Raw genomic sequence first — 21,159 nt, forward strand, 5'->3', positions numbered from 1 at the left:
AATATAAAATATTACAAAATTAACTAAGTTGTGATGAAAATATATATATTCTATTATTGTTGTCTACCCGTAATATTCCACATGATATTGTACTTCTTATGGTTGTGTTTATACAATAATTGATATAAATAAAAATAATCTATACCGTACAATGAAAATTTTTGACTGCGTACATATTTGTATACTCTCCTCTGTTCAACCGATCGAATTTTAAAAATAATTTAGCATGTAATTATATAACGTATTACAAGCAGAAATATTATCAATTCGAATAAAGAAAGCTTTCGTGTATATAATATTTCAAGAAAATTGACCTAAATATACCCATAATTCCACGTATTTTCTAAGTTCAATAGTAATTGTATTTCCACGATCTTGCTGAATTTCTCCTTCCATGTATGCCTTTTAAAGGGACTTATTACGTCAGCACATTTTACTCATATATACGCTAGTATTTAAAGACAAACGAAAATAACCAACAATCAGTGGACGACAATAAGTGAGGAAAAAAATGAAATGGAAAATATTTAGCGAGTAACATCGAGAAGTCTTGTTCTTTTGTCCCATGATGTTGAATCTTGTCCTATGTAATGCGGTATATAATATATATACATGTATATATGTTTATATATGTATATATATTATATATGCGTATGTATATATATATATATATATATATATATGTATATATATATGCTTACACACACGCACACATATATATATACATATGCACTTAATTTTTTATTAATATTATGTTTTCATGTAATATAAAATAATAATAATAATATTTCACTTCATATGTATATAGGTACATGAAAAATCGATTGAGCAATGCGCAGTAGAGAGATCTGCTGGTAACTTTTTTCCCAGGTAGACCATACCTATGGCCCTTTGTTAGAAGTGATCAGCACAACGCCCAACGTACAATACTTGTCAGTCATCTTCTCTTGTTAAGGGCGTGTACTGCATCGTATAGGAAAAAAAATTTTAAGTTCTCATTAGTTCTTAAAAACGTTAAAACGTTCAAGAAAAAGTTACATTTCTCAATTTCGATATCATCTCATTCAATTATTTTTATTCAGTAAAATGGGTAAAACAGCAATAATGATTTTACAAGAGTTAGGAATGAAAGAGGGCTTCTTACCAGTTTACACATTGCTTCGTTCACAAACTGGTAAGCAAATAAATATATTTACTTTTAAAGTACAATATAAAGAGTTCTCAGCAATTGGACAAGCTCTGAATAAAAAAGATGCGAAGCAGAAAGCAGCTCAGAATATGTTAATATTGTTGGAAGACCCAAATGACATTTCTAAGACAAAACCACTATCATCTTCAAACGACATTTATCCTGATACTTCATCAGTACCAGCTTTGCTAGATTCAACATTAATGGATGAAGACCTTAGAAATTATGTTGGATCTTTACAAGTATGACTCATTTAAATTATTATTTTTTCTCTATTTAATTCTGTGAATATATATACATATATATATATATATATATATATAAAAATACATATCTAATAGAATATATATACTTTCATCATCATTCTCTTTAGAGTTTACTATATATTTTTTGTAAATACTTTTTGTCTATAACATGATCGTAAGAAAGTTTTCTGGTTTTTTAGCAATACTGTTTAGAAAATAAATTAATGCAGGCAGAGTATCAAACTACTAATATAACTGGCCCAGCACACGAAAAAGTGTTTACTATGTCCTGTACAGTAGGGTCAATAACTGAAGAAGCAACAGGAACTAGAAAAAAGCAAGTCAAACAAAGTGTAGCAAAAAAGATACTAGAACGTCTCACGAATACTAATGATCCGTCAGTTGCAAACAAAGATGAATGCGGATCTTCTAATCCTTTTAAAGACTGTGACGATTTGTCTGGAATAGACAAAGATGTTCTTAACGAGTTAAGTTTAAAAGTAGATAATTGTAAACTTAACGAAACCGAATCTCAAGCGAATAAGAAGAAAAAATTTCTAGATCCAAATATCAAGAGTTACCTAGGACCAATACTTCCAAAGGATGTTATTGAATTACAAAATCGTCATTTGTTATTCAAACAGTACGTTTACAATACTGTTTGTAATGGTAGCGAGGAAAAATTAATTGAAATATTTAATACTGTCAAAGGCTTTAAGAGAAGTTTTATGGATATAGAGAAATATGACATCGTAAGAGTAACTTCTCTGGAACAGGAGATTTTAGTATATATTGAAGAGAAAATGAAATTATCCATGGAAAAAAAGATTATACATAGCAGGAATCCATTGCTAAAGATAACTGCTTTTAAAATAAGTAATCCTCTAGATATAGTTCAATTTGGAGCACATAACAGTTCGTTGGTTGCAGGAGCAATAGCTCTAGTTAATATTCTTGACACGATTATAATATACTTGGAGTAAATATGAATGTCTAATTTTTTACAGTTGTTCTTACAATTTTACGTTATGACATTTACTTTTTGGTATTATAATTTATATATGTTGATATCACAATTTATACAATCGTAATTGTGTTTGTAATTGTGATAATAATCGTGACAATAATCGTGACAATAATCCTGATCGTGATCGTAGTTGTAGTCGTAGTCGTAGTCGTAGTCGTAGTCGCAATCAGAATCTTTATCTTAATATTAATCTTAATCTTAATCTTAATCTTAATCGTTGTCAGAATCTGAATCAGAATCGTGGTCGTTATCGTGATCGTAGTCGTAGTCGTAGTCTTGATCGTGATCGTGTTGTGATCGTAGTCATAGTCGTACTAGTAATCATGATTGATGTCGTAATCGTTGTTGTAATTGCAACGTAATCGTAATAGTAATCAAATGTAATGGTAACCCTAAAAAAGATTTTATACCTTGAGGCTTTACATAATCTATGAAATTATAATCGTATAAGTATATTTTATAAACTTTTAAAATCCATTAAAGTGAATTTAAGACTTGAAATATTTATTATAAAAGAAAATAAAAAATAAATGATCAATATAAAATGTTAGACTGTAAGCGTACAAATATATTTTATGTCTCGATATTTGATATAAAATGTAAAATTTTAATCGTATAAATATATTTTATTACCTTGACTTTGTTATATGTAAACTAAGAAACTGTAAATGTATAAATATAGTACAAAATCTTGACGTTTTACAAGAACCGAAATTGTAACAACAAAAGGCAAATAAAAATGGCTGTAAAAGTACTTGTCATCGTGTTACGTGTATAAAGAAAATTCCCTATTCGAAACATGTTATTTTTGGTTTGAAAAGTTATTAGGCGGGAATATATGAATTTACCCGTATTTCAGTCAATGCTTTTCTTCTAATTTCTGCATTATTCTCTGCATTATTATTTATTTGTTTATTAAAAAATTACTTATTTATTACATTAAAAAATTAATTATTTATTTTATTAAAAAGTTATGAATGAAAGTTTGAAGATATACGTCTTAATCGCTGCCAATTTATTGTCAATTGATTTGAAATATACAGGAAGGGACGCTATTCATGAAAATCGTTCAAACGCGATAATTTCCGCTTTATTTATAACCTATAAATAAGTGTTAAAGGAATTGTGAAATAATGCTGTTCAGTATAAGACAACTACACTTGAGAGTGATTTGTAATAGAAAAATTTTGGATACATTTATTGCTAAACCTACAACAAATCTACAAAGAAAATGTAAGTATACTAGATGGGAACATCGTAAACCAATTGCAATAGTGAATAAAAATGAGTTGTTGATGATCAAAGAGTTGTGACTGATACAAAGATATTACAGAGAAAACGACAGAGTATCATGGTCAGAAAAATTAAATCACAAAAAAAAGTTTCTCCAAATGAAGAAACTCTTTTAGATAAGGAAAGTGATAAGATCAATAATAAAAACGGATGGAGCAATCGTATCATCAAACTCAAAGAAAATGATAGTATTACTAGGTCAGTATACAATATACAATATCATAATATCTTAATAATAAAATGATATACAAATATATCTTTTTTCTAGGTCTTTAATGATAAATGTAAAGTCTCGTAAGAAACGAAAGAAGAACGATCAGATTCTTCTAGAGGGCTATAGACTAGTCAAACATGGGACAGAAGTTGGAGTAAAACCCAAAGCTATTTTTCTTTTCCCAGATCATCTGACATTATTTATTTAACTTTGTACGAAGATGTTAAATTATTTCAGATTCCATATAAAACAATACAATTGTGGAGTAATTTAGCAACTTCTCCTGGAATTATAGGTAGGTTTATATTACTATCTAATTAAGTGTCATACATGTAATGTCATATAATTACTACACGCACATTAACTATGCGTAAAATTATATTTATTATGTGCAAAATTACACAACAAGCAAAAGAATAATTATGATTTACTTTTCACCTAATCATTATGGAAGCGCTGGATTAAGAAGATTTAAAAATGCAAGGACAGAATGTATCAGATGGACTAGCACCGAATCTGTGTCATTTGCAAAAGCCATGAGTAAAGATGGATGTACGGATGAAAAACAATGAAAAGAGATGATGTTTACAGCCATAAACGAACAAAACGACTGCAACCGAGGTCATTATTAGATATCAGATGAATATATCGATTAGTGAAAGATTATTTCAAACTACTCGATGCTTTAATGAAGTCTTCTATTAACAAATTATTTAAAGATATAAAATTTATTTTTCTGCTCAGCCTTCATTTGGACAAGGTGTCGATAGGCACTTATTTGGTTTAAAAATGATAGCTTCTATCGAATCAATGTGTCTTCCAGAATTGTATAAGGATGTTGCATATATTAAAAGTACATACTATGATTTAACAACGAGTCAAGTAAGAAATAAACATAGTTATTCCGAATAAACATGTTTACAATTGTGGATACAAGTTTTGATGTAATTCTCTAATCAACAGGTACCTCATAAAACATCGTCATTTATGTGTTACGGTCCGGTTGTACCAGAAGGTTACGGTTGTTGTTATAATCCTCGAGAGAACGATATTCTCTTTCGTTGCTCTCCCTTCAAATCCAGTACAAAAGCAGACGCAACACAATTTGCCAACACTTTAAAAGAAACTTTGTGTCGGATGAGAAACTTATGTAATGTTTGATTATATTGATATACTATGTAATAGTATAAATATATAATTATTTCATTTGTTAACTTGGATAGATTATCCATACGCTATATTGTTTTCATAATTTATATTTAAACAATAAAATTCTCAATTTCTAAGCATAATATAAAAAATATTTAATATCTATTTGAATTTTTTTCTTTGGGGGAAAAAAAAAGGAGGAATCGTCGAAAAAAAAAGGAAGCAATGTTCCCAGCGCGATTTATCAAAGTGACCTCTCATCTTTGTATAATTTTTTTTTTATTTTTGATAACATACAATATAAAATATTACAAAATTAACTAAGTTGTGATGAAAATATATATATTCTATTATTGTTGTCTACCCGTAATATTCCACATGATATTGTACTTCTTATGGTTGTGTTTATACAATAATTGATATAAATAAAAATAATCTATACCGTACAATGAAAATTTTTGACTGCGTACATATTTGTATACTCTCCTCTGTTCAACCGATCGAATTTTAAAAATAATTTAGCATGTAATTATATAACGTATTACAAGCAGAAATATTATCAATTCGAATAAAGAAAGCTTTCGTGTATATAATATTTCAAGAAAATTGACCTAAATATACCCATAATTCCACGTATTTTCTAAGTTCAATAGTAATTGTATTTCCACCATCTTGCTGAATTTCTCCTTCCATGTATGCCTTTTAAAGGGACTTATTACGTCAGCACATTTTACTCATATATACGCTAGTATTTAAAGACAAACGAAAATAACCAACAATCAGTGGACGACAATAAGTGAGGAAAAAAATGAAATGGAAAATATTTAGCGAGTAACATCGAGAAGTCTTGTTCTTTTGTCCCATGATGTTGAATCTTGTCCTATGTAATGCGGTATATAATATATATATATGTATATATGTTTATATATGTATATATATTATATATGTGTATGTATATATATATATATATATATGCTTACACACACGCACACATATATATACATATGCACTTAATTTTTTATTAATATTATTTTCATGTAATATAAAATAATAATAATAATATTTCACTTCGTATGTATATAGGTATATGAAAAATCGATTGAGCTATGCGCAGTAGACAGATCTGCTGATTGGTAACTCTTTCCTGAGGTAGACCGTATCTATGGCCATTAGTAAAAGGTGATTAGCACAATACCCAACGTACAATACTTGTCAGTCATCTTCTCTTGTTGAGGGCGTGTACTGCATCGTATAAGAAAAAAATTTTAAGTTCCTATTAGTTATTAAAAACGTTAAAACGTTCAAGAAAAAGTTACATTTCTCAATTTCGATAGCACCTCATTCAATTATTTTTATTCAGTAAAGATGGTTAAAACGGCAATAATGATTTTACAAGAGTTAGGAGTGAAAGAGGGCTTCTTACCAGTTTACACATTGCTTCGTTCAGAAACTGGTAAGCACATAAATATATTTACTTATGAAGTAAAATATAAAGATTTCTCAGCAACTGGACAAGCTTTGAGTAAAAAAGATGCGAAGCAGAAAGCAGCTCAGAATATGTTAACATTATTGGAAGACCCAAATGATATTTCCAAGACGAGACCACTATCATCATCAAACGACATTTATCCTGATGCTTCCCCTTCAACATCAGGACAAGCTTTGCTAGATTCAACATTAATGCATGAAGACCTTAAAAATTATGTTGGATCTTTGCAAGTATGACTCCTTTGAGTTATTATTTTTTCTTTATTTAATTTCGTGAATATATATATATATATATATATATATATATATATAAAAGTACATATATAATAGAATATATATACTTTCATCATCATTCTCTTTACAGTTTACTATATATTTTTTGTAAATACTTTTTGTCTATAACATGATCATAAGAAAGTTTTCTGGTTTTTTAGGAATACTGTGTAGAAAATAAATTAACGCAGGCAGAGTATCAAATTACTGATATAACTGGCCTAGCACACGAAAAAGTGTTTACCATGTCCTGTACAGTAGGGTCAATAACTGAAGAAGCAACGGGAACTACAAAAAAGCAAGTCAAACAAAGAGTAGCAAAAAAGATATTAGAACGTCTCACAAATACTAATGATCCGTCAGTTGCAAACAAAGATGAATGCGGATCTTATAATCCTTTTGAAGACTGTGACAAGTTGTCTGACATAGACAATGATGTTCTTGACAAGTTAAGTTTAAAAATAGATAATTGTAAACTAAACGAAACCAAATCTCAAGCAAATAAGAAAAAAAAATATCTAGATGCAAAGGTCAAGAGTTACCTAGGACGAATATTTCAAAATGAAGTTATTGATTTCGAAAATTATCATTCGTTCTTCAAACAGTACGTTTACAATACTGTTTGCAATGGTAGCGAGGAAAAATTCATGGTAATATTTAATACTGTCAAGAGCTTTAAGACGAATTTTACAGATATAGAGAAATGTGACATCGTAACTTTAACTTCTCTGGAACAGGAGATTTTAACATATATTCAAGAGAAAATGAAATTATCCATAGAAAGAAAGATTATAGGTTCCAATGATCCATCGCTACAGTTAACTGTTTTTAGAATAAATGCTCCTATACCTATAACTCAAATTGGAGCACATAAAGATTCTGTGGTTTCAGGAGCAATAGCTCTAGCTAATATTCTTGACACGATTATAACATTCTTGGAGTAAATGTAAATGTCCAATTTCTTACAGTTGTTCTTACAATTTTACGTTCTGACATTTACTTTTTGATATTATAATTTATATATGTCGATATCACAATTTATACAATCGTAATTGTGTTCGCAATTGTGATAATAATCGTGACAATAATCGTGATCGTGATCGTAGTCGTAGTCGTAATCGGGATCTTAATCTTATTCGGAATCTTAATCTTAACCTTAATCTTAATCGGAATCGTAGTCGTGATCGTGATTGTAGTTGTAGTCGTAGTCGTAATCCGATTCTTAATCTTAATCTTAATCGGAATCAGAATCGTGGTCGTTATCGTGATCGTAGTCGTAGTCGTAGTCTTGATCGTGATCGTGTTGTGATCGTAGTCATAGTCGTAGTCGTAATCATGATTGATGTCGTAATCGTTGTTGTAATTGCAACGTAATCGTAATAGTAATCAAATGTAATGGTAACCCTAAAAAAGATTTTATACCTTGAGGCTTTACATAATCTATGAAATTATAATCGTATAAGTATATTTTATAAACTTTTAAAATCCATTAAAGTGAATTTAAGACTTGAAATATTTATTATAAAAGAAAATAAAAAATAAATGATCAATATAAAATGTTAGACTGTAAGCGTACAAATATATTTTATGTCTCGATATTTGATATAAAATGTAAAATTTTAATCGTATAAATATATTTTATTACCTTGACTTTGTTATATGTAAACTAAGAAACTGTAAATGTATAAATATAGTACAAAATCTTGACGTTTTACAAGAACCGAAATTGTAACAACAAAAGGCAAATAAAAATGGCTGTAAAAGTACTTGTCATCGTGTTACGTGTATAAAGAAAATTCCCTATTCGAAACATGTTATTTTTGGTTTGAAAAGTTATTAGGCGGGAATATATGAATTTACCCGTATTTCAGTCAATGCTTTTCTTCTAATTTCTGCATTATTCTCTGCATTATTATTTATTTGTTTATTAAAAAATTACTTATTTATTACATTAAAAAATTAATTATTTATTTTATTAAAAAGTTATGAATGAAAGTTTGAAGATATACGTCTTAATCGCTGCCAATTTATTGTCAATTGATTTGAAATATACAGGAAGGGACGCTATTCATGAAAATCGTTCAAACGCGATAATTTCCGCTTTATTTATAACCTATAAATAAGTGTTAAAGGAATTGTGAAATAATGCTGTTCAGTATAAGACAACTACACTTGAGAGTGATTTGTAATAGAAAAATTTTGGATACATTTATTGCTAAACCTACAACAAATCTACAAAGAAAATGTAAGTATACTAGATGGGAACATCGTAAACCAATTGCAATAGTGAATAAAAATGAGTTGTTGATGATCAAAGAGTTGTGACTGATACAAAGATATTACAGAGAAAACGACAGAGTATCATGGTCAGAAAAATTAAATCACAAAAAAAAGTTTCTCCAAATGAAGAAACTCTTTTAGATAAGGAAAGTGATAAGATCAATAATAAAAACGGATGGAGCAATCGTATCATCAAACTCAAAGAAAATGATAGTATTACTAGGTCAGTATACAATATACAATATCATAATATCTTAATAATAAAATGATATACAAATATATCTTTTTTCTAGGTCTTTAATGATAAATGTAAAGTCTCGTAAGAAACGAAAGAAGAACGATCAGATTCTTCTAGAGGGCTATAGACTAGTCAAACATGGGACAGAAGTTGGAGTAAAACCCAAAGCTATTTTTCTTTTTCCAGATCATCTGACATTATTTATTTAACTTTGTACGAAGATGTTAAATTATTTCAGATTCCATATAAAACAATACAATTGTGGAGTAATTTAGCAACTTCTCCTGGAATTATAGGTAGGTTTATATTACTATCTAATTAAGTGTCATACATGTAATGTCATATAATTACTACACGCACATTAACTATGCGTAAAATTATATTTATTATGTGCAAAATTACACAACAAGCAAAAGAATAATTATGATTTTCTTTTCACCTAATCATTATGGAAGCGCTGGATTAAGAAGATTTAAAAATGCAGGGACAGAATGTATCAGATGGACTAGCACCGAATCTGTGTCATTTGCAAAAGCCATGAGTAAAGATGGATGTACGGATGAAAAACAATGAAAAGAGATGATGTTTACAGCCATAAACGAACAAAACGACTGCAACCGAGGTCATTATTAGATATCAGATGAATATATCGATTAGTGAAAGATTATTTCAAACTACTCGATGCTTTAATGAAGTCTTCTATTAACAAATTATTTAAAGATATAAAATTTATTTTTCTGCTCAGCCTTCATTTGGACAAGGTGTCGATAGGCACTTATTTGGTTTAAAAATGATAGCTTCTATCGAATCAATGTGTCTTCCAGAATTGTATAAGGATGTTGCATATATTAAAAGTACATACTATGATTTAACAACGAGTCAAGTAAGAAATAAACATAGTTATTCCGAATAAACATGTTTACAATTGTGGATACAAGTTTTGATGTAATTCTCTAATCAACAGGTACCTCATAAAACATCGTCATTTATGTGTTACGGTCCGGTTGTACCAGAAGGTTACGGTTGTTGTTATAATCCTCGAGAGAACGATATTCTCTTTCGTTGCTCTCCCTTCAAATCCAGTACAAAAGCAGACGCAACACAATTTGCCAACACTTTAAAAGAAACTTTGTGTCGGATGAGAAACTTATGTAATGTTTGATTATATTGATATACTATGTAATAGTATAAATATATAATTATTTCATTTGTTAACTTGGATAGATTATCCATACGCTATATTGTTTTCATAATTTATATTTAAACAATAAAATTCTCAATTTCTAAGCATAATATAAAAAATATTTAATATCTATTTGAATTTTTTTCTTTGGGGGAAAAAAAAAGGAGGAATCGTCGAAAAAAAAAGGAAGCAATGTTCCCAGCGCGATTTATCAAAGTGACCTCTCATCTTTGTATAATTTTTTTTTTATTTTTGATAACATACAATATAAAATATTACAAAATTAACTAAGTTGTGATGAAAATATATATATTCTATTATTGTTGTCTACCCGTAATATTCCACATGATATTGTACTTCTTATGGTTGTGTTTATACAATAATTGATATAAATAAAAATAATCTATACCGTACAATGAAAATTTTTGACTGCGTACATATTTGTATACTCTCCTCTGTTCAACCGATCGAATTTTAAAAATAATTTAGCATGTAATTATATAACGTATTACAAGCAGAAATATTATCAATTCGAATAAAGAAAGCTTTCGTGTATATAATATTTCAAGAAAATTGACCTAAATATACCCATAATTCCACGTATTTTCTAAGTTCAATAGTAATTGTATTTCCACCATCTTGCTGAATTTCTCCTTCCATGTATGCCTTTTAAAGGGACTTATTACGTCAGCACATTTTACTCATATATACGCTAGTATTTAAAGACAAACGAAAATAACCAACAATCAGTGGACGACAATAAGTGAGGAACAAAATGAAATGGAAAATATTTAGCGAGTAACATCGAGAAGTCTTGTTCTTTTGTCCCATGATGTTGAATCTTGTCCTATGTAATGCGGTATATAATATATATACATGTATATATGTTTATATATGTATATATATTATATATGCGTATGTATATATATATATATATATATATGTATATATATATGCTTACACACACGCACACATATATATATACATATGCACTTAATTTTTTATTAATATTATGTTTTCATGTAATATAAAATAATAATAATAATATTTCACTTCATATGTATATAGGTACATGAAAAATCGATTGAGCAATGCGCAGTAGAGAGATCTGCTGGTAACTTTTTTCCCAGGTAGACCATACCTATGGCCCTTTGTTAGAAGTGATCAGCACAACGCCCAACGTACAATACTTGTCAGTCATCTTCTCTTGTTAAGGGCGTGTACTGCATCGTATAGGAAAAAAAATTTTAAGTTCTCAGTAGTTCTTAAAAACGTTAAAACGTTCAAGAAAAAGTTACATTTCTCAATTTCGATATCATCTCATTCAATTATTTTTATTCAGTAAAATGGGTAAAACAGCAATAATGATTTTACAAGAGTTAGGAATGAAAGAGGGCTTCTTACCAGTTTACACATTGCTTCGTTCACAAACTGGTAAGCAAATAAATATATTTACTTTTAAAGTACAATATAAAGAGTTCTCAGCAATTGGACAAGCTCTGAATAAAAAAGATGCGAAGCAGAAAGCAGCTCAGAATATGTTAATATTGTTGGAAGACCCAAATGACATTTCTAAGACAAAACCACTATCATCTTCAAACGACATTTATCCTGATACTTCATCAGTACCAGCTTTGCTAGATTCAACATTAATGGATGAAGACCTTAGAAATTATGTTGGATCTTTACAAGTATGACTCATTTAAATTATTATTTTTTCTCTATTTAATTCTGTGAATATATATACATATATATATATATATATATATAAAAATACATATCTAATAGAATATATATACTTTCATCATCATTCTCTTTAGAGTTTACTATATATTTTTTGTAAATACTTTTTGTCTATAACATGATCGTAAGAAAGTTTTCTGGTTTTTTAGCAATACTGTTTAGAAAATAAATTAATGCAGGCAGAGTATCAAACTACTAATATAACTGGCCCAGCACACGAAAAAGTGTTTACTATGTCCTGTACAGTAGGGTCAATAACTGAAGAAGCAACAGGAACTAGAAAAAAGCAAGTCAAACAAAGTGTAGCAAAAAAGATACTAGAACGTCTCACGAATACTAATGATCCGTCAGTTGCAAACAAAGATGAATGCGGATCTTCTAATCCTTTTAAAGACTGTGACGATTTGTCTGGAATAGACAAAGATGTTCTTAACGAGTTAAGTTTAAAAGTAGATAATTGTAAACTTAACGAAACCGAATCTCAAGCGAATAAGAAGAAAAAATTTCTAGATCCAAATATCAAGAGTTACCTAGGACCAATACTTCCAAAGGATGTTATTGAATTACAAAATCGTCATTTGTTATTCAAACAGTACGTTTACAATACTGTTTGTAATGGTAGCGAGGAAAAATTAATTGAAATATTTAATACTGTCAAAGGCTTTAAGAGAAGTTTTATGGATATAGAGAAATATGACATCGTAAGAGTAACTTCTCTGGAACAGGAGATTTTAGTATATATTGAAGAGAAAATGAAATTATCCATGGAAAAAAAGATTATACATAGCAGGAATCCATTGCTAAAGATAACTGCTTTTAAAATAAGTAATCCTCTAGATATAGTTCAATTTGGAGCACATAACAGTTCGTTGGTTGCAGGAGCAATAGCTCTAGTTAATATTCTTGACACGATTATAATATACTTGGAGTAAATATGAATGTCTAATTTTTTACAGTTGTTCTTACAATTTTACGTTATGACATTTACTTTTTGGTATTATAATTTATATATGTTGATATCACAATTTATACAATCGTAATTGTGTTTGTAATTGTGATAATAATCGTGACAATAATCGTGACAATAATCCTGATCGTGATCGTAGTTGTAGTCGTAGTCGTAGTCGTAGTCGTAGTCGCAATCAGAATCTTTATCTTAATATTAATCTTAATCTTAATCTTAATCTTAATCGTTGTCAGAATCTGAATCAGAATCGTGGTCGTTATCGTGATCGTAGTCGTAGTCGTAGTCTTGATCGTGATCGTGTTGTGATCGTAGTCATAGTCGTACTAGTAATCATGATTGATGTCGTAATCGTTGTTGTAATTGCAACGTAATCGTAATAGTAATCAAATGTAATGGTAACCCTAAAAAAGATTTTATACCTTGAGGCTTTACATAATCTATGAAATTATAATCGTATAAGTATATTTTATAAACTTTTAAAATCCATTAAAGTGAATTTAAGACTTGAAATATTTATTATAAAAGAAAATAAAAAATAAATGATCAATATAAAATGTTAGACTGTAAGCGTACAAATATATTTTATGTCTCGATATTTGATATAAAATGTAAAATTTTAATCGTATAAATATATTTTATTACCTTGACTTTGTTATATGTAAACTAAGAAACTGTAAATGTATAAATATAGTACAAAATCTTGACGTTTTACAAGAACCGAAATTGTAACAACAAAAGGCAAATAAAAATGGCTGTAAAAGTACTTGTCATCGTGTTACGTGTATAAAGAAAATTCCCTATTCGAAACATGTTATTTTTGGTTTGAAAAGTTATTAGGCGGGAATATATGAATTTACCCGTATTTCAGTCAATGCTTTTCTTCTAATTTCTGCATTATTCTCTGCATTATTATTTATTTGTTTATTAAAAAATTACTTATTTATTACATTAAAAAATTAATTATTTATTTTATTAAAAAGTTATGAATGAAAGTTTGAAGATATACGTCTTAATCGCTGCCAATTTATTGTCAATTGATTTGAAATATACAGGAAGGGACGCTATTCATGAAAATCGTTCAAACGCGATAATTTCCGCTTTATTTATAACCTATAAATAAGTGTTAAAGGAATTGTGAAATAATGCTGTTCAGTATAAGACAACTACACTTGAGAGTGATTTGTAATAGAAAAATTTTGGATACATTTATTGCTAAACCTACAACAAATCTACAAAGAAAATGTAAGTATACTAGATGGGAACATCGTAAACCAATTGCAATAGTGAATAAAAATGAGTTGTTGATGATCAAAGAGTTGTGACTGATACAAAGATATTACAGAGAAAACGACAGAGTATCATGGTCAGAAAAATTAAATCACAAAAAAAAGTTTCTCCAAATGAAGAAACTCTTTTAGATAAGGAAAGTGATAAGATCAATAATAAAAACGGATGGAGCAATCGTATCATCAAACTCAAAGAAAATGATAGTATTACTAGGTCAGTATACAATATACAATATCATAATATCTTAATAATAAAATGATATACAAATATATCTTTTTTCTAGGTCTTTAATGATAAATGTAAAGTCTCGTAAGAAACGAAAGAAGAACGATCAGATTCTTCTAGAGGGCTATAGACTAGTCAAACATGGGACAGAAGTTGGAGTAAAACCCAAAGCTATTTTTCTTTTTCCAGATCATCTGACATTATTTATTTAACTTTGTACGAAGATGTTAAATTATTTCAGATTCCATATAAAACAATACAATTGTGGAGTAATTTAGCAACTTCTCCTGGAATTATAGGTAGGTTTATATTACTATCTAATTAAGTGTCATACATGTAATGTCATATAATTACTACACGCACATTAACTATGCGTAAAATTATATTTATTATGTGCAAAATTACACAACAAGCAAAAGAATAATTATGATTTTCTTTTCACCTAATCATTATGGAAGCGCTGGATTAAGAAGATTTAAAAATGCAAGGACAGAATGTATCAGATGGACTAGCACCGAATCTGTGTCATTTGCAAAAGCCATGAGTAAAGATGGATGTACGGATGAAAAACAATGAAAAGAGATGATGTTTACAGCCATAAACGAACAAAACGACTGCAACCGAGGTCATTATTAGATATCAGATGAATATATCGATTAGTGAAAGATTATTTCAAACTACTCGATGCTTTAATGAAGTCTTCTATTAACAAATTATTTAAAGATATAAAATTTATTTTTCTGCTCAGCCTTCATTTGGACAAGGTGTCGATAGGCACTTATTTGGTTTAAAAATGATAGCTTCTATCGAATCAATGTGTCTTCCAGAATTGTATAAGGATGTTGCATATATTAAAAGTACATACTATGATTTAACAACGAGTCAAGTAAGAAATAAACATAGTTATTCCGAATAAACATGTTTACAATTGTGGATACAAGTTTTGATGTAATTCTCTAATCAACAGGTACCTCATAAAACATCGTCATTTATGTGTTACGGTCCGGTTGTACCAGAAGGTTACGGTTGTTGTTATAATCCTCGAGAGAACGATATTCTCTTTCGTTGCTCTCCCTTCAAATCCAGTACAAAAGCAGACGCAACACAATTTGCCAACACTTTAAAAGAAACTTTGTGTCGGATGAGAAACTTATGTAATGTTTGATTATATTGATATACTATGTAATAGTATAAATATATAATTATTTCATTTGTTAACTTGGATAGATTATCCATACGCTATATTGTTTTCATAATTTATATTTAAACAATAAAATTCTCAATTTCTAAGCATAATATAAAAAATATTTAATATCTATTTGAATTTTTTTCTTTGGGGGAAAAAAAAAGGAGGAATCGTCGAAAAAAAAAGGAAGCAATGTTCCCAGCGCGATTTATCAAAGTGACCTCTCATCTTTGTATAATTTTTTTTTTATTTTTGATAACATACAATATAAAATATTACAAAATTAACTAAGTTGTGATGAAAATATATATATTCTATTATTGTTGTCTACCCGTAATATTCCACATGATATTGTACTTCTTATGGTTGTGTTTATACAATAATTGATATAAATAAAAATAATCTATACCGTACAATGAAAATTTTTGACTGCGTACATATTTGTATACTCTCCTCTGTTCAACCGATCGAATTTTAAAAATAATTTAGCATGTAATTATATAACGTATTACAAGCAGAAATATTATCAATTCGAATAAAGAAAGCTTTCGTGTATATAATATTTCAAGAAAATTGACCTAAATATACCCATAATTCCACGTATTTTCTAAGTTCAATAGTAATTGTATTTCCACCATCTTGCTGAATTTCTCCTTCCATGTATGCCTTTTAAAGGGACTTATTACGTCAGCACATTTTACTCATATATACGCTAGTATTTAAAGACAAACGAAAATAACCAACAATCAGTGGACGACAATAAGTGAGGAAAAAAATGAAATGGAAAATATTTAGCGAGTAACATCGAGAAGTCTTGTTCTTTTGTCCCATGATGTTGAATCTTGTCCTATGTAATGCGGTATATAATATATATATATGTATATATGTTTATATATGTATATATATTATATATGTGTATGTATATATATATATATATATGCTTACACACACGCACACATATATATACATATGCACTTAATTTTTTATTAATATTATTTTCATGTAATATAAAATAATAATAATAATATTTCACTTCGTATGTATATAGGTATATGAAAAATCGATTGAGCTATGCGCAGTAGACAGATCTGCTGATTGGTAACTCTTTCCTGAGGTAGACCGTATCTATGGCCATTAGTAAAAGGTGATTAGCACAATACCCAACGTACAATACTTGTCAGTCATCTTCTCTTGTTGAGGGCGTGTACTGCATCGTATAAGAAAAAAATTTTAAGTTCCTATTAGTTATTAAAAACGTTAAAACGTTCAAGAAAAAGTTACATTTCTCAATTTCGATAGCACCTCATTCAATTATTTTTATTCAGTAAAGATGGTTAAAACGGCAATAATGATTTTACAAGAGTTAGGAGTGAAAGAGGGCTTCTTACCAGTTTACACATTGCTTCGTTCAGAAACTGGTAAGCACATAAATATATTTACTTATGAAGTAAAATATAAAGATTTCTCAGCAACTGGACAAGCTTTGAGTAAAAAAGATGCGAAGCAGAAAGCAGCTCAGAATATGTTAACATTATTGGAAGACCCAAATGATATTTCCAAGACGAGACCACTATCATCATCAAACGACATTTATCCTGATGCTTCCCCTTCAACATCAGGACAAGCTTTGCTAGATTCAACATTAATGCATGAAGACCTTAAAAATTATGTTGGATCTTTGCAAGTATGACTCCTTTGAGTTATTATTTTTTCTTTATTTAATTTCGTGAATATATATATATATATATATATATATATATATATATATATAAAAGTACATATATAATAGAATATATATACTTTCATCATCATTCTCTTTACAGTTTACTATATATTTTTTGTAAATACTTTTTGTCTATAACATGATCATAAGAAAGTTTTCTGGTTTTTTAGGAATACTGTGTAGAAAATAAATTAACGCAGGCAGAGTATCAAATTACTGATATAACTGGCCTAGCACACGAACAAGTGTTTACCATGTCCTGTACAGTAGGGTCAATAACTGAAGAAGCAACGGGAACTACAAAAAAGCAAGTCAAACAAAGAGTAGCAAAAAAGATATTAGAACGTCTCACAAATACTAATGATCCGTCAGTTGCAAACAAAGATGAATGCGGATCTTATAATCCTTTTGAAGACTGTGACAAGTTGTCTGACATAGACAATGATGTTCTTGACAAGTTAAGTTTAAAAATAGATAATTGTAAACTAAACGAAACCAAATCTCAAGCAAATAAGAAAAAAAAATATCTAGATGCAAAGGTCAAGAGTTACCTAGGACGAATATTTCAAAATGAAGTTATTGATTTCGAAAATTATCATTCGTTCTTCAAACAGTACGTTTACAATACTGTTTGCAATGGTAGCGAGGAAAAATTCATGGAAATATTTAATACTGTCAAGAGCTTTAAGACGAATTTTACAGATATAGAGAAATGTGACATCGTAACTTTAACTTCTCTGGAACAGGAGATTTTAACATATATTCAAGAGAAAATGAAATTATCCATAGAAAGAAAGATTATTGGTTCCAATGATCCATCGCTACAGTTAACTGTTTTTAGAATAAATGCTCCTATACCTATAACTCAAATTGGAGCACATAAAGATTCTATGGTTTCAGGAGCAATAGCTCTAGCTAATATTCTTGACACGATTATAACATTCTTGGAGTAAATGTAAATGTCCAATTTCTTACAGTTGTTCTTACAATTTTACGTTCTGACATTTACTTTTTGATATTATAATTTATATATGTCGATATCACAATTTATACAATCGTAATTGTGTTCGCAATTGTGATAATAATCGTGACAATAATCGTGATCGTGATCGTAGTCGTAGTCGTAATCGGGATCTTAATCTTATTCGGAATCTTAATCTTAACCTTAATCTTAATCGGAATCGTAGTCGTGATCGTGATTGTAGTTGTAGTCGTAGTCGTAATCCGATTCTTAATCTTAATCTTAATCGGAATCAGAATCGTGGTCGTTATCGTGATCGTAGTCGTAGTCGTAGTCTTGATCGTGATCGTGTTGTGATCGTAGTCATAGTCGTACTAGTAATCATGATTGATGTCGTAATCGTTGTTGTAATTGCAACGTAATCGTAATAGTAATCAAATGTAATGGTAACCCTAAAAAAGATTTTATACCTTGAGGCTTTACATAATCTATGAAATTATAATCGTATAAGTATATTTTATAAACTTTTAAAATCCATTAAAGTGAATTTAAGACTTGAAATATTTATTATAAAAGAAAATAAAAAATAAATGATCAATATAAAATGTTAGACTGTAAGCGTACAAATATATTTTATGTCTCGATATTTGATATAAAATGTAAAATTTTAATCGTATAAATATATTTTATTACCTTGACTTTGTTATATGTAAACTAAGAAACTGTAAATGTATAAATATAGTACAAAATCTTGACGTTTTACAAGAACCGAAATTGTAACAACAAAAGGCAAATAAAAATGGCTGTAAAAGTACTTGTCATCGTGTTACGTGTATAAAGAAAATTCCCTATTCGAAACATGTTATTTTTGGTTTGAAAAGTTATTAGGCGGGAATATATGAATTTACCCGTATTTCAGTCAATGCTTTTCTTCTAATTTCTGCATTATTCTCTGCATTATTATTTATTTGTTTATTAAAAAATTACTTATTTATTACATTAAAAAATTAATTATTTATTTTATTAAAAAGTTATGAATGAAAGTTTGAAGATATACGTCTTAATCGCTGCCAATTTATTGTCAATTGATTTGAAATATACAGGAAGGGACGCTATTCATGAAAATCGTTCAAACGCGATAATTTCCGCTTTATTTATAACCTATAAATAAGTGTTAAAGGAATTGTGAAATAATGCTGTTCAGTATAAGACAACTACACTTGAGAGTGATTTGTAATAGAAAAATTTTGGATACATTTATTGCTAAACCTACAACAAATCTACAAAGAAAATGTAAGTATACTAGATGGGAACATCGTAAACCAATTGCAATAGTGAATAAAAATGAGTTGTTGATGATCAAAGAGTTGTGACTGATACAAAGATATTACAGAGAAAACGACAGAGTATCATGGTCAGAAAAATTAAATCACAAAAAAAAGTTTCTCCAAATGAAGAAACTCTTTTAGATAAGGAAAGTGATAAGATCAATAATAAAAACGGATGGAGCAATCGTATCATCAAACTCAAAGAAAATGATAGTATTACTAGGTCAGTATACAATATACAATATCATAATATCTTAATAATAAAATGATATACAAATATATCTTTTTTCTAGGTCTTTAATGATAAATGTAAAGTCTCGTAAGAAACGAAAGAAGAACGATCAGATTCTTCTAGAGGGCTATAGACTAGTCAAACATGGGACAGAAGTTGGAGTAAAACCCAAAGCTATTTTTCTTTTTCCAGATCATCTGACATTATTTATTTAACTTTGTACGAAGATGTTAAATTATTTCAGATTCCATATAAAACAATACAATTGTGGAGTAATTTAGCAACTTCTCCTGGAATTATAGGTAGGTTTATATTACTATCTAATTAAGTGTCATACATGTAATGTCATATAATTACTACACGCACATTAACTATGCGTAAAATTATATTTATTATGTGCAAAATTACACAACAAGCAAAAGAATAATTATGATTTTCTTTTCACCTAATCATTATGGAAGCGCTGGATTAAGAAGATTTAAAAATGCAGGGACAGAATGTATCAGATGGACTAGCACCGAATCTGTGTCATTTGCAAAAGCCATGAGTAAAGATGGATGTACGGATGAAAAACAATGAAAAGAGATGATGTTTACAGCCATAAACGAACAAAACGACTGCAACCGAGGTCATTATTAGATATCAGATGAATATATCGATTAGTGAAAGATTATTTCAAACTACTCGATGCTTTAATGAAGTCTTCTATTAACAAATTATTTAAAGATATAAAATTTATTTTTCTGCTCAGCCTTCATTTGGACAAGGTGTCGATAGGCACTTATTTGGTTTAAAAATGATAGCTTCTATCGAATCAATGTGTCTTCCAGAATTGTATAAGGATGTTGCATATATTAAAAGTACATACTATGATTTAACAACGAGTCAAGTAAGAAATAAACATAGTTATTCCGAATAAACATGTTTA

General features: G+C 28.8%; 5 protein-coding genes across 6 annotated transcripts in view; all 5 read left to right on the forward strand.

Annotated features, from left to right (window-relative positions):
* Positions 1-1,086: 1,086 nt before the first annotated feature.
* LOC127072502 (RISC-loading complex subunit tarbp2-like) lies at positions 1,087-3,694 on the forward strand. Its single transcript, XM_051012937.1, has 2 exons — positions 1,087-1,431; positions 1,635-3,694. The coding sequence occupies exons 1-2, from the start codon at positions 1,087-1,089 to the stop codon at positions 2,415-2,417; spliced, it is 1,128 nt and encodes a 375-aa protein (XP_050868894.1). The 3' UTR covers positions 2,418-3,694.
* Positions 3,695-4,390: 696 nt separating this feature from the next.
* LOC127072490 (carnitine O-acetyltransferase-like) lies at positions 4,391-5,129 on the forward strand. Its single transcript, XM_051012924.1, has 3 exons — positions 4,391-4,520; positions 4,729-4,850; positions 4,932-5,129. The coding sequence occupies exons 1-3, from the start codon at positions 4,391-4,393 to the stop codon at positions 5,127-5,129; spliced, it is 450 nt and encodes a 149-aa protein (XP_050868881.1).
* A 1,353-nt stretch (positions 5,130-6,482) lies between these two features.
* On the forward strand, positions 6,483-19,964 carry LOC127072494 (RISC-loading complex subunit tarbp2-like). 2 transcript variants are annotated; one of them, XM_051012928.1, is made up of 2 exons: positions 6,483-6,836; positions 17,881-19,964. In XM_051012928.1, the coding sequence occupies exons 1-2, from the start codon at positions 6,483-6,485 to the stop codon at positions 18,661-18,663; spliced, it is 1,137 nt and encodes a 378-aa protein (XP_050868885.1). In that variant the 3' UTR covers positions 18,664-19,964. The 2 variants fall into 2 exon arrangements, with proteins under 2 accessions (XP_050868885.1, XP_050868884.1); XM_051012927.1 differs by lacking the exon at positions 6,483-6,836 and adding an exon at positions 17,318-17,671.
* Positions 11,633-21,159, forward strand: part of LOC127072498 (RISC-loading complex subunit tarbp2-like) — a 78,707-nt gene continuing 69,180 nt past the window's right edge. The window contains exon 1 of the mRNA XM_051012934.1: positions 11,633-11,647. The gene's annotated coding sequence lies outside the window, so the exon portion shown is untranslated. The remainder of the gene's footprint in view (positions 11,648-21,159) is intronic.
* Positions 11,926-14,531, forward strand: LOC127072503 (RISC-loading complex subunit tarbp2-like). Its single transcript, XM_051012938.1, has 2 exons — positions 11,926-12,270; positions 12,472-14,531. Exons 1-2 carry the CDS (start codon positions 11,926-11,928, stop codon positions 13,252-13,254), a joined length of 1,128 nt encoding a protein of 375 aa, XP_050868895.1. The 3' UTR covers positions 13,255-14,531.

The sequence above is a fragment of the Vespula vulgaris genome, unplaced genomic scaffold, assembly GCF_905475345.1.
Source record: "Vespula vulgaris unplaced genomic scaffold, iyVesVulg1.1, whole genome shotgun sequence".
NCBI lineage: Eukaryota > Metazoa > Arthropoda > Insecta > Hymenoptera > Vespidae > Vespula > Vespula vulgaris.